Source organism: Cinclus cinclus, chromosome 14, assembly GCF_963662255.1.
Source record: "Cinclus cinclus chromosome 14, bCinCin1.1, whole genome shotgun sequence".
Taxonomy (NCBI): Eukaryota; Metazoa; Chordata; class Aves; order Passeriformes; family Cinclidae; genus Cinclus; species Cinclus cinclus.
Window position 1 is genome coordinate 14,590,699 of NC_085059.1, and position 13,926 is coordinate 14,604,624.

Sequence of the window (13,926 nt, forward strand, 5' to 3'; positions counted from 1 at the left end):
TCAAGGCCAGGCTGGATGAGACTGTGACCAACCTAGTGTAGGTGGGTGTCCCTTCCCAAGGCAGGGGGCTTGGAACTAGACAATCTTTAAGGTCCTTTCCAACCCAAACCACTCTATGATTCTGTGAAAAATGTCTGGTTGCACAAAAAACGTCTGGCCACAACAGAGTAAGAGACTGAGAGTATTCTGGAATCTCACTGAAGGAATACTATAAACCTGGACTAAACTCTCAGAAAACCTGCTCAGGCTGTGAAGACACATTTCACTTCTGTGGACAAGAGGAGCTTTTTTTTTTTTTTAAAATTCAGCAAGCAGTCCTGTCCAGTAGCAGTTTAAAACACTCTTCTAATAAGAAATTAAGTCATGACAAGAGATTAACAAGTTAGAGGAAGTAAGAAAAGAAACTCAAAGTAGAAAAATGGAAGAGAGATTAATAAAGAAACTGTTGCTATCGTGCATTTAATGTGCTTGGGAAAATATGCCCACACAGGTGCTGAATGTATACCCAGCAGCCAACTGTGACCAAGAAGTTGCTGGAGCTGCACTTTCACAAGGCACATTCACAGGCGGTCATGCCAATTACAGCCACCCCACTCCCAGGGGAACACTGCCTTTGAAAGCCCCTATCAATTTCATACAAGCTCTATAAAAAGAACACGGAAAGAGTTTTAATACGTGTATTAACATGACAAGGTTGAATTCCATTAAAGAAATCCTGCTAAAGAAATGGGACAAGTGATTGAGTGTTGTGCTGCATTGTGATTTAAAGAATGGGTGATCACACGGGACTGGCACCTTCAAAAAGCGGTACATAAACTATTGGGCATGTTCAAGAATAAAAGTCAAAAAACACCACAGACCACTTAAAATTACAAATGCTGTGTGGTCAGCAGCAGATCATTGACCGTAAATCTTGAATTAGTAAACTCATTTATTTCCCTGCAGGCAATGAGTAAGAGATGTGATAAGATGCCCCATTCCTGAAAGTGTTCAAGGCCATGCTGAATGGGGCTTTGGGCAGACTGGTCTAGTGGAAAGCATCCCTGCCCATGGCAGGGGGGGTGGAACTTCATCATCTTCAATATCCCTTCCAACCCAAGCCATTCTGTGATTCTATGACTCTTCACAGACCATGCAGAAAAGTGAAATTAGGGGCACTTCAGCTCTAAAACAGTCCATGCCATCAAGGTGCTAACAGACCACCCACATTCGTGAAAATTTCCAAGATAGCCCATAAATGGGTGAATGCTTGTCATCAAAGCAGTTTCAAATTCAAGGTATCTTCAAATAAAGTTGTTAAGAATTGTAGAGTACTTTTCTTCTGAGGATACATGAAAACTGGGGTACAGCATTTACTGCTCTAAGAGCAGTGGCTGGCAGCTACTCATGTTTAGAGCTATTAGAAAACAAATCCTACAGCAATATTAACCAGCTGATTAAAAAAACATTACAGCAATTACTTTCAGCAAGACTGCATCATCTTTCATCGAATTTGAATATAAAAAAGCAGACGTTCAAGAAGAGCTTAACTAAGAGCATAAAATATTCCAATCTTTCTTACTACAGAAAACATTTTTGAACCACAGGCACATCAACAAAATTCTAATAAAATATAAGTATATAACAACCTACACAGAACAACTGAATGTCTAAAAGTAAGGAAGATAACTTTTGTTGTACTTGCTTTAAGTTGTCTGTTATGAAACAAAGGCAAAACTGAACTTCCCCCCCAAATTGTTAACTAAGTTTTAACAACTGCACTATGTCAAACCATGTTGGTCTGACATTTTCACACTTCCTGCTTTGCTTTCGTTATAAAGTTATTCATCACACTATTTAGCAGTAGGTATAAAAATGCTGTTTATGGACTGTTCATAATTTTATTTTGCTCTTCTCATTATCAGCTGTCTGTGAAAATGCTGTTAAAGCCTCCCTCAGTGTTTAAATTGCACCTTAGTGAAGGCATATCAAAAGAAAGGACAAAAGTTACACAGGCAGATTAAAAGAAATTAGTACCAAATGTTTTTCTTGACAAATAACAGCTCAAAAAAAATTAAAGTGCTTTGATACTTTGCAAGTATTAAAAGGCAGTATTGTAAAACCCGTTAAAATACTACCTGCAGTAACAGAGTATTTACATGCCTAAAACTTTCAGGGCAGACTCCTGATTTCAAGGGGATTGTGTGGGGATGTTAAGTGAGGAATATCAGGAAGCAGAAGATCAACTGCAACATTATTTACTGTTAGCTAATAGACAGGATTTGAAGTACAAATAAAAATCATTTTACAGCAGACTTCCTCAATAATTTCTGCTTCCTCACTCTTTCACCCCAAAATCTACCCCTTTAATACATTCTAGTTGTATTTTGCAGAGCTAATGAAACTGAGCTCCAGTGAGATTGGCAAGCACCTGCTGATGCACAGCCTGATCCATCTGGACCAGAAGCTTACAGAGGCGGCCTAGCAGAATGCATTTGCTCTGAAGAAGCATCGAAATATCTTCCTGATCTTAAGATTAGGCAAATTCTCTAAAGCTTGTAATAATACAGTAGTTCTGTGTTACCAATTATTCTAAAACATTCTTAGTATTGACTGCTTAGGGTCTTGTTTTAACTAACTACAACATTTCACTTAATTCATTATTGAGATGTTTACTGTCCAGGAAGCAGGTCAGGACCACTGTATTCCATCAACCGGTCCATTTCTTAAAGATGGCAGTTTAGATAATGTCAAGAATGTTTTTCAAAATAAGATACTATTAAAACTACATCACTATTACTGAAGATACTGGTTTTGCTACAGGTAAAAAATTACAAAACTCTCAGATGTTCAAATTAGTGTTATCTATAAACCCCAACATTTACCAAAAGAAGAACTGATGGACAACAGTTTCACTTTATTAAAAAAATACTTATATGGACACTCTATCCAGTGTTCAGTACTGCAAACAAGCACATTTTGGGCTTGCTATAAGAGCAACAACTTGGTAGCTTCAGTCGTTCCAAGTCTTGACGGGTAGCTTAAACAGCGTTTTTAGGAACTGCATACTGAAAAACTGTGACTCCATGCAGTTGCCAAAGCTATCCAGATGCACAGCGAGATGGCTATGCAGCTGTTCTGAGATTCAAGGCAATGCTGTAACCAAATACTGTCAACTGTCACTACCCTCTCTGTAATTAGTTAAGGAATAGCACCTTCACCGTTCAATATACCCAATCTACTGCGATCCACGCTGGAAAGCACATTATGCTTTGCTGAGTCGCTATTCAAGCCAACACTCTCGGATCATGGATTTATTTTCCTCTGGGAAAGCTTTTCCTCCTCGTTTATCAGAGCTCTCTAGGAAAGCCTGCCCAGCAGCCCAGGCAAGGACCAACCACCCGGCAGCGAGCGAGGGAAGAGTTACCTCCGTTGATGGGGACAGGAGCCACCAGCAGCCCTTTGACCTCCACCTTCGGGGAGTCCTGCCCGTAGCGGCCACGGTCGATCCGCAGCAGCGTGGGGCCGCCGCGCTCGGGGCTCAGCACCGTCACGTTGATGAGCGCGGTGTAGTACGCCTGGCTGGCGTTGTCGGCGCCGGCCGGCCGGACCCGGCCGTGCCACAGCAGCAGAGGCAGCAGCAGCAGCACGGAGGAGCCGCCGTTCCAGTGCTGGCGAGCCCACCGCCAGCTCATCTTCGACTCCAGGCGAGCCGACGGCCGTCACCGGTTGCCTCCGCCGCTCCCCCGCGGCAGCGCACGAGCCCGGCACGCCCGGGTGTGTCCTATCCCATCTGACAGCCCGGGAGCGGAGAGAGACCAAAAGCAGGCGGAGCGGGGAGGAGAGCTCAGGCTCATGCCATGGGAGGAGCCAGGGGAGTCATGGCAGGTCCCAGCCGAGTCCGATCCGCCGCCGCGGCTCCCAGGGGAGGCCGCTCGGGGAAAGCCGCGCTCCGCCGGTCCCTCGGGGCTCCGCCGGTCCCTCAGAGCGCCGCGCTCATACCGCCCGCCCGCCTCCGCGGGGCCGCTCCGGCCGGGCGAGGGGAGGGGAGGCGGCGGGGGCGGCGCCGCGGCCCCCTCCCCGCGCAGCCCCTCGCCAGCCCAGGGGAGACTGCTGGCAGAAACGGCTGCTGCCGCCTCAGTCGCGCTCGCGAACAGCCGCGGGGCTCGCCTCGGACACGGCCCGCCGCGCCGCCTCGGTTCGCCTAGGGGCTCGTCGCCACCTTAGTGCGACAGGCGGCGCGGCTCAGTGCCCAGCCCGGCGTCCGCAGCCGGCAGCCATCGCCTCATGCCCGGTTCGCTCCGAGGACAGCGGGGCTCCCGCACAGCCCCCAGCTCCGCCACCGGCTCCGCGCCCGTGCCTCGACTGCAGCCCCGCGCTCCGCCTCTGCGCAGGCGCCTCACGCCCCGCCCCGCGCCACGAGGGCGAGAGGCGTGGCTTGGGCCTGGACCACGCCCGCGGGGAGGCGGAACCAGATCAAGGGGCGGGGCATGGTGTATGATGTCATCGAGGGTGGGGCCAGGCGGTGATGGGAGCTGGGGTGGGTGGAGCGACACCGGGTTTCAGCGGCTCCGTGAGCACTTGGATTGCAGCATCGCAGAACCAGCTGGGCTGGGAAAGACCGCTGAGCTCATCGAGTCCAACCTGTGACCAGATACCACCGTGTCAACTAGACCGTGGCACCGAGTGCCGCATACAGTCTTTCCCTAAGCATCTGCAGGGGAGGCACCACCACCTCCTTGGACAGTCCGTTTCAACATCTAATCACCTTTCTGTGAAGAAAGTCTTCCTAATGTCCAACCTAAACCTTCCCTGGTGCAGCTTAAGATGTTGGGATACATACAGGCTCCCATGTCTCCTCAGCATCTTTTCAGAAAAATATTTTGAGTTCAGGAGTGCTGATCGCCAAAAAGATACAAAGAAAGAGTTTTAAAGCACGTCAGAAATAGGGGGTTAGAGAGCTATGTATGTGAAAACTAGGTAGGATGTGTTCAGTCTGTCCAGGTAGAACTGAATGGGCTTTTGGGGCCGCAACAGCAAAGCTTCTGCATCAGGATTTAGCCGTTCCTACCCTCTTTGGCATTACTCACTTCTGACATGCTAAAATGGGAAATTGTAAAAACACTCAAATATTGTTAATAAATATTAATCCTAGGAAATACTGTACAACAGGATTTGATGAATGATCAACTAACATAGTTTTAAGGATTCCAGCCTCTTGGGAAATGTAACAAAGTAGTGTAATGGCCTCCTTGGATTTTGAAAGGCAAACTAACTGAAAATTAGTTACAGCAAAGAGAACAATTACTGCAGGACTGTGAGTTAGGATATTTTCTAAGTTTCTGAAAAAATAGCTGTGGAGCCTTTGAGATATGGTCTCCTTGGTGACTTCCCCAGCTGCACAGGAAGGCCCTCAGATACGCCTGGTGTTTAACCTATCTTATTAACCTGTTTCCTTCTGGGAGCTTTTGCATTGTATTCATTTGTTATGCACCTGGTCACACATAGGTAAGATAACACTGACAAAGCACAGTCTGTTTATTTCATTGAGAAGCAAGTAGTTTCATCTTGCCCTTGGAAAGGTTTGTTCCATTTCTGAGGAAAGCAACATGCTTGCAAACCTGCATCTCAGAGCAGAAGGGACCTATGGATTCTGCTAAAGGCATGTTCTATAAAATCCTCTGAGAAGCTGTTTCTGCAAAGCTCTGTAGAAATGTCAATACAATCCAGGAAATTATTCTGAAGCAGCAACTGAATGTTCTGCTTACATTTTTTTAAAATTTAATTTTGCCCTTCTTGGTACATGCTGGGTGAGGAACCACATGCTATTGATTGCCTCCTCATTTCACCCAACTTTCACCACAGCCAGAGGGAGAGAGCTGTGGTTGATACACTGCAGTGTGCAGCGCATGTTTTGGAGCTATTCTTGCTTTGATTTCTCCGCGTTAAGAGCTCTGCATCATTTTGATGCAAACTCATGTGCTTTATTGCCAAAATGTCCTCAGAAGGGGCCAAGAAGTCCTGGGAGCCTGAAGGATTTTTCACTATCACTGTGCTGACTTTCAGAGAAGGATTTCAGAGCACTTTTGAAAAGCATTGAGGAAGCATTCACTGGCTATGTTAGAAGCAAAACAAGGAGCCCAGACAGAGCATCCCCAGTTCTTTGCTAACTGCATGGAGTTGCTGTTTTTTATTTTGCCCTGTCTGGTTTCCTGTGGGCTGTGTTTCTGATGGAAAGAGGCGCTCCAATGCCTGTGTGAAAGCTGCCTCCTTGGTTCCATTCCCATCCCCACCCCATTCCCATCCCCACACCATTCCCATTCCCATTCCCATTCCCATTCCCATTCCCATTCCCATTCCCATTCCTATTCCCATTCCCACTCCCATCCCTGCTCACATGGTATTGTATGGATGCCCAGTGGATGGGCTGGAAGGAAGGTGAGGAGCAACTAACGGGGACCACTCATGGCCCTAGAAGAGGAGTGGCCAAGCACTGCTCCAGGATGCACGAAAACAGGATATTTTATCAGTAGAGCAGCTTCAATATCCTAATTCCCCAGGTGGCCGGGCCCTTGGTTGGGGAAGGAAAAATTAAAAGGTCCTTTTGGATGCTTTCACCCCATGGTGGAGCTGGATGAAGGGATGGCGATGGAGAGGAGTGGAGATGTCCCCTCTCTGTCCCTACAGCTGTGTCTCTGCCGCTGACAGCGCCTCAGGGGACATTATTTTATTCAGCCAAATGGTGCTGATGCCTTCACAGGTAACATCCACCCAGGGGTAACGAGGGAGCTGTACCTGAGCATTCCTTGAACTCCTGGTGATTTTTTTTTTTTTTTTTTTTTTTTTAGGGAAATGCTCACGAATCCACTTGCGTCCCATTTCACAGTGAATACCTCGTTCAGCCGGGGTGCCGCCCCCGCCTCGCTCCCGCCCTCGGCTTTGCTGTGACAGCCACAAAACCGCCGCCATCTTCCCGCCGGGGCACGCGGCCGCCGAGGGCAGAGCGCCCCCTGCGGGCAGCCGGCGGCACCGCCAGGGGCTCGCACGGGGCGGGGGCCGGTACCGGGAGAGGGGGAACTGGGCGGGACTTCAGTGCCGTAATGACAAGGGGGTCCGGTCCTGGGGGCCGGTACTGTGAGGAGAAGGGGAGTCCGGGGGGTGTTGTTGCCTTGAGCAAGGGTGTCCGGGAAGGGTTTGATTCCCTGAGGAGGATGGTCCGGGGGGTCTCTGGTTCCCCTGGCATGGTGAATGAGGACAGGAAGGCTGGAGACCTCCAGGCCTCAGACCCCCAGGGCCAAAGTGGGAAAGGTCGTGTATCTGGGGTACGGGGCTGGGTGTTATGTTTGCTTCTGCCAGCAAAATTAGCCAAAGAGAATCTAACTTCACCATGAGGAAACACAGACTTTCATCTTGCATGGAAACACCACAAGATCCAGCTGTTTCTGAGAGGATTCGGGGAAATGCGAACAGATGCAAAAGTAAAAATAATAAACCCGAAATGTGCTGATGGTTTGGGCCAGGGCTGGGCTGCCCCAGGGGCAGAGGTGGCCCCAGGAACCAGAGAGCAGCTGCCAGTTATGACTTTATTCATTTTCACATTTAGATATTACAACAAAACTCTTAATGACAAAGGATAACAAGTACTATAGGAGGAGAGGAAAGGAAGCAGTGTTCTAACTGGTTTGATATATATAACTGTGAACTTCCAGAGACAAGACTCAATGTGAGTTACAATCACTCACAAATGATCACTGGTAGGAAAACTCATGTGCAAATACCCACACACTCACCCACAGCACACTCACACACACACAGACCATGCTTTGTACTCACACATAACCCCTGTTTTAGCCTACTTGCTTCAAAGGCAGACCACTGAAACATTGAATGCTGCTAGAGCAACAACAGGTACCAGGTTAAAATATTGCAATATAAATGTATTGTTACTTGTTACACAGGTTTTTCTTCAGAGACAAGTGTATTTGAAAGTAGGGGACCCAACATTTTGTTTTCAGGAGAGAGGAATGTCCTCTCAACACCAACACTTTGTGAAGAAAAGTGATACTGAGCATAGAGTGGAAGCAGCCATTTTAAAGGAAGGTGATGATGATAAATAGTTTAGCTTCAGTGTTGAGTTCCAGTAAGAAGCTCAAGCAAAACAAAAAAGGGAGTGCATTTTGAACAGAGCAGGCACAAGAATCCTAACCTGGGTTTTCAACATTGAAATACTCCCTTGCTGCTGTAGAAAGATAGACAACACTCCTGTCTCACATCTTAAAGCCAAAAAACCACCAGCTTCACTTCATGCTTATCTGGAGACTGTAAAAATAAAAAGCCAGAAATAATTCAAGAGAATGAGAAGGGTTATCAGAATTGCACATCTAATTTCAGTATACCTTTAGAGAGCAAAAGTACAATTGTCTCAACAGCTCTTCAATATCCCACACTACAGTGGTTGATCATCAGCAGGAGTGTGTGAAGAGGAACCCGCTTTTGCTCCTATTAGGCTGCATTGTTCATACAATGCTGTTGACACAGACACAATAGGATCTGATTCCATGCCCCCCCTCCCCCCATCTAGATGGCGCAAGAGTGAGAAAATAAACTTCTGTGGAGTTGAATGTTCAAAAATCAGGCAATACAGAAGTGCTTTTCTCAGGCTGAAGCAGGGGATCGTTAACAATGGTTTTAAAAACATAACCCTTCTCTACAAGGATGCTTGTGAGCAATTTACAGCTAAACCTAGAGAAAAAGTGCAGCTATACTGGCTGGATGTCCATGCTGACAACCAACCTGGGCACTAAGATACCTCTGTCCCCTTTCTGCTGAGGAATCCTCCCACTGCCCAGCAAATATCATGCTTTGCTGGCAAATACCTATCCTTTACATATGGACAGGGACTTACAGCTACTTTGAAATTCTGTTTTTTAACTATTATTTTGTTCTTGGGCCCCCTCTCAGATGGGCTGTTTCCAGGCAGAGAGCTCTTCTTGGAGCACTGGAAATATGAGAGTCTGGGTCCTATGGACACACATCACCCAGCAAGCAGCCTGAATTTAGCTCAGCTGGTCATCTTCTACCCCTGTCAATGCCAGTGGAAACTTCAAGCAACATGAATCACATGCAGCCTTCCTTCTGCCAAGGGAAACACCAGTTCAAAAAGCAGGGCAAGACGAGGGCAGGAGAATTTGATCTGGCCTACACCCTACTGGCTGTCCTACTTCCTTGTCGTGGCTGTCCAGCAGCTCCTGCCAGAGGATTCTTACTGAGTCACAACAATTACTTAAAGATGCTTAAATTCCTGGCAGCTTCAGGGGACACCAACAGAAGTCAGGGATTTCATTGTCATAAGCAGTTTCCAATTCCACATCGTGAGCCAGTTTGGCTCGAGCTGGTCTGGTTTTGTGCCTCTTTTTTGCCATGGAAATTGCAGCCATGTCATTCTGCTGACACAAAAGGGGAGTGGAACATTGAACAAGCTGCACAGGCTTAGAAAATCTGAATGACAGGTGTACTTTTCCCATGTGCTACATAAATCTCCCCATTACACTTGTGTGGAGAACTATAATTAAGACTTGGCAACATCATCCATAAAGACTCGCAGGCATACGTTGGGAAACACGTAAAACCCTCTGCTGGAAAAGAAATGCAGTTTGGGAAAGCTGTACATCTGACAGGAAACACAGTTTTACAAGTCCAAACCCTCGGCTCTGTGACAGAGGTGTGGCCCACAAGCACTAATTCCCTGGTGCTGAGATGCCCTGGTGCACAGAGCTCTGCCAGCCATGGGCATGTGGGAGAAGAGATGATGACAAGGTGTTCAAATGAGCCTTTTCACCCAGACTCCTGAGGTGGTGATGTAACTGTACTCTGTGGCTGAGCTCTTGGATTGGGAACAGGATGGAAAGAAGTAGGTGGGAAGTGGTGAGGCAGCAGTACAGAAATCTATAGAAGGGGACTGCAGAGGTTCCCCAGAGCTCTGAATTAATGTGGTATCTCTTAGAAACAAAAGACCAAAGTGAGGAGATGTTTCCTCTGCAAATACCTGTTTCTTAATCCTCTGGAGTCAGGTATGCTCTGCTGGAAGCTCTGCAAAAGAAACTGGAGAGGAGCCCGCTGGGCAGAGAGTGCCTCCTTTGAGTCAGGGAACTTGGGAGACAGGAAAGGTCATGGTGCAGAACTGTCCATCCAGGAGAATTAGGCCTTGAATCCTGGCCAGATCCTGGGCTGCATGTGTTCAGTGATGTCAACATACAAGGGGATGCAACCCAGAGCACCTTATTGCTGGAGCAATGTTCCTTCCATTGTTTCCAAAATGCTTTGCAGCAGCTTGAAAATAAACATTTCACTCCCTGCCCTTTTGATCTTTTTCCTCCCAGCGAATTCTATGTTTAGAAACCAGCTCAAATTAACCTAGCTTTGCTTTAATTTCTCACTTGAGCAACAAATGATCTCAGCACCAATCTGGGAGAAGGGGAAGGCAAAAGCAGCAAACCTGTGAGTAACCTGCTCTAAAAGAATCTGTTTTGCACAAGGCCTGCAAAAAAATTGCTGTTTATCTCACCGGGAGCACTTTAGCCATCAGCTGATGACCTACTCAGCACTAGCTGTGTTGAGATGGCTAAAATAATCCTAGTGATAAAGCAGATTGGCAGCTTTCCCCCCAGCAGAGATGAGAAGGGTGTGGGTGTTGCTTGCAGAGGAGATGGAGAGGCTGGCACCTACTCAGGATGAGCAGCACATATGATCATTTACAAAGACCCCTTGGGATCTCCCCATATACCTCTTTAAAATGTCCTGTGCTTGTTGCTAATACCTCTAGGGATTTCTTCCCTTTGATTCTGCTTCACAGCTCAGCAACTGACATCATGATGAGGGGAGGAAGAAGCAATCCAAGGAAAAACATTCAGGCTGCACACCAGGAAGAAACTTGAGACTAAGACAGATCTATTTATATCTGACCTGAAATGGGTTTTCTGAATGGGAAGCTGATCTGAGTGAAGGCTGGATGTTAGGCAGAAGGTGCCATAATGCTGAACACAGGCACCCACTCTCCAGCAGAATGCATCTGTCTGAGGTTCAGGAATAAAAGAAACATGAGAAATCAGTGAGGTGCTCTCTCCAGTCGCGACACAGGGAAGCTGCAGCTGGAGGTGCTGCATGGTTCATGCTGCAGTTCCAAGGACATCAGTGTTCCCTGTCCGTTTGGGGTAGTTATCCTGTTGGGTTTGGGCATAGGTTGAAGGAGAAGCTCTGAGTGACCCTGATGATGTGCCTGGAGGGCCTTGGCAATTGCCTCCAGGGCCTGGTGCCGTTAGTATTGCTCGGAGAAGAAGGAAGCATGGAGAGTGGGGGGACTGGCCCCCTCTCCAGGCGGGGTGCAGCTGCCATCCTCAGAGTGTTCCGACAGCTCCCCGTATTCACTGTTGTAAAAAGTCTGGCCTCCGACTTGGGACCCATATGACGGCCGACATCTGCCCCACAGGTCCGACTGCTCCCCTGACAGCTCCCCGGTTCGACTGGGCCCTTTACTGCTGGGAGGGAAAGAGACACAGAGAATTAACTTTAGCACTCCTAGAAAGACTCTGTCCTGCTCTGTCCTCTCTGTCCTGTCCCATCTTCAGAAAATCTCGTCTTCTAGTGCATGTGGCAGAGACAGGGTCAGGAATGGACTCGTACCTCCATTTCAAAGCACAAAACCAGGCCTTGCTTTAAATCTAAGCACAGCCTGTATGTTTTGTGACACACAACCTGGCACACTTACTTCAGCTCTTCTAGATACATCTATCCTTTGGGATACCTTCTAGATACAGGGAAGGGTTGGGACCCCAATGAGTAGGGAGAGGCAAGAGACATTGCCTTAATTGCTTCTAGGCCTGGCAGGAATAACAGAAATTGATACAAACCAACTGCCAGGATGGGGGAAAGGAAACAAAGGAAGATGATGAAGATGTGGGTGGAAATCATGTGTCCCATCTCATTGCCTGCCAATTCCAGGTGACTGGCAATAAATCACAAGAGCAAGGGCAGGGACACATTTAAGAAGAGATTTAAGAGTAGTGTTTTCCAGGAGATGGGACACCAGGTATAGGACACGACAGGAACATGCCTTAGGGAAAAGAGGACAAGGAGGAGATGCAGGAGATGGTTTGATACAAGAGCAGAAAGGCCACAAGGCTATGGCTAAGACAAAAGACAATGACCAGTCCAATCTGATGTTGGGAGGCAGAGGAGATTAGGAAGAGCCTTGGGACTGGCCTTGTCTACATATGAGGTGTCATGGCTTGCTCAACACACTGTCACAAAGACAAGGTCTCAGCCTGCTCTGGGAGAGATGAGCTGCGCAGATTCTCACCCATTTTCAAAGCCTGGATCAAGGACATAACCATCCATAGCATCCTCAGCTCTGAGAGTGCCAGGCCAACCTGCCAGACTCCATGTCAGCATGTGGGAATTCCTAAGGCCAGTCCCATCCTTCCAGCATCAAATCAGGGCCCTGTACCCCATGTGTTAGTGCTGAGGAAGGTGGCAGCCATATAGTTTCTGCCCATCCCATATGCCACTGCTTGAGCAAGCACTGATACATTTCACCAGAAAATGCCAAAAAGTATTAACAGTCTCATTAATGCTGACACTCCACTGTGCCTCATTATCTTAACAGGCACATTCTCATTGATGGGCACAGTTTATATTTTTAAACCCTAGAAAACAGCAGGCTTGTCTGTTCTTCCTGTGTTTTGCCTCTCATTAAGGAGTACATGGACTTGTCTGGCTCAGAGCCCACAGGTGAAAGCTCCAAGCAGTGCAGCCTTTGGCAGCAGGGAGGCCTCAGTGGCTTGGCTTAAGGAGTACCTGAATCCACCTTCTTTTCTGTGTCGGTTTTCTATCCTCTCAAATTCCTCAGATGCCAGAACCATGCCACTGTCTGTCTGATTGTCCTGGAAGGAAGCAACAGGAGTTATCAGTAACATCCCTGTCAACTGATCAGAGTGGGAAGGGAGGAGAAATCATTCCAGAGATGAGATTGTGTGTATGTGTGATGGGGAAGAAGGGGTAGGAGCACTTTACCAGCATGCTCCATAGTTTTGTTATATCTGATTTTCTCAGGTGTCTTCTTAAAAGCAGCACAGGAAAAGGTAAGATTTGTGTGGTTTGGTGCCATTTTTGGGGAACAAACAAAAGAATGCTCCCTGCCTGGAAAATGTATTACCATCAAATCTGTGAGAGGTGATATTTCCCTCTGAGACTAAAGGTATTACTTCAGTTCTGCTGCTAGAGAAGATATCAGTACCAGTCCAGTTCAGAGAGACCTGGAGGGTCCCTACTGCACACTGCCATGTGGATCAAGATACAGGAGCTGCAGACAAGCACTCTAGGTTTACCTAGTCCTGGCAAGATTTCAGTGTGCTTAACCAGGCTGTGTTCACAAATTTGAGAGGATGAAGAGCAGGCTCTTCTCTGAGGTCCTTTACAGGCCCCCTGTTTGCATATCTAACCTCCCTGTTCCTCACTAAGGCAGTATGAACCGTGCTGGAGAGAAACCCCTGTGTGCCAGATGAAGAAATGAATGTGCATAGGACTGGATGGACCGAACAGGAATGACACAGACAGACTGACATAAGATAGGAGTGATCTTCCTTCCACAGTCTCAATGGTAAAGGTGTCAGAAAAGACTGCCCCCCACTACTCACCGGGTGTGCCTTGTACATTGTGTGTGTCATGGGAAACTCTTCAAATGTCTTTATCCTGGATGGACACCTGATCTGATTTCCTCCAGTCAAACAACCAGGGAATGAGACGCAGTTGTAGTATCTGCCAACAGGAACAGAGAGTATTCAGTAAAGACAAGAGTCAGTATCCTGAATGAACAGAACCTGAACTCAACCTCCTCACTGTGAAACTGAAGTGTGCAGGGAGGAGGATGATCCAAATGGTGTATTTGGAGAA

The 13,926-nt window shown here is 47.5% G+C and overlaps 2 protein-coding genes across 10 annotated transcripts in view; both read right to left on the minus strand.

Moving 5' to 3' along the window:
- RNF130 (ring finger protein 130) overlaps window positions 1-4,051 on the minus strand; it is a 47,777-nt gene extending 43,726 nt beyond the window's left edge. For all 4 annotated transcript variants that reach the window (XM_062502225.1, XM_062502226.1, XM_062502223.1 and 1 more), the window contains exon 1: window positions 3,407-4,051. In XM_062502225.1, the coding sequence (XP_062358209.1) occupies window positions 3,407-3,674 (268 nt within the window). In that variant the 5' untranslated portion in view covers window positions 3,675-4,051. The remainder of the gene's footprint in view (window positions 1-3,406) is intronic.
- Window positions 4,052-7,548: 3,497 nt separating this feature from the next.
- The window catches only part of FLT4 (fms related receptor tyrosine kinase 4), a 57,532-nt gene continuing 51,154 nt past the window's right edge, over window positions 7,549-13,926 (minus strand). For 5 of the 6 annotated variants that reach the window (XM_062502560.1, XM_062502558.1, XM_062502557.1 and 2 more), the window contains exons 28-30: window positions 13,671-13,791; window positions 12,832-12,917; window positions 7,549-11,513 (exon numbers count right to left, since the gene is read on the minus strand). In XM_062502560.1, coding sequence (XP_062358544.1) covers window positions 11,294-11,513; window positions 12,832-12,917; window positions 13,671-13,791 — 427 coding nt within the window. In that variant the 3' untranslated portion in view covers window positions 7,549-11,293. The remainder of the gene's footprint in view (window positions 11,514-12,831; window positions 12,918-13,670; window positions 13,792-13,926) is intronic. The other variant, XM_062502559.1, reaches the window with a different exon arrangement.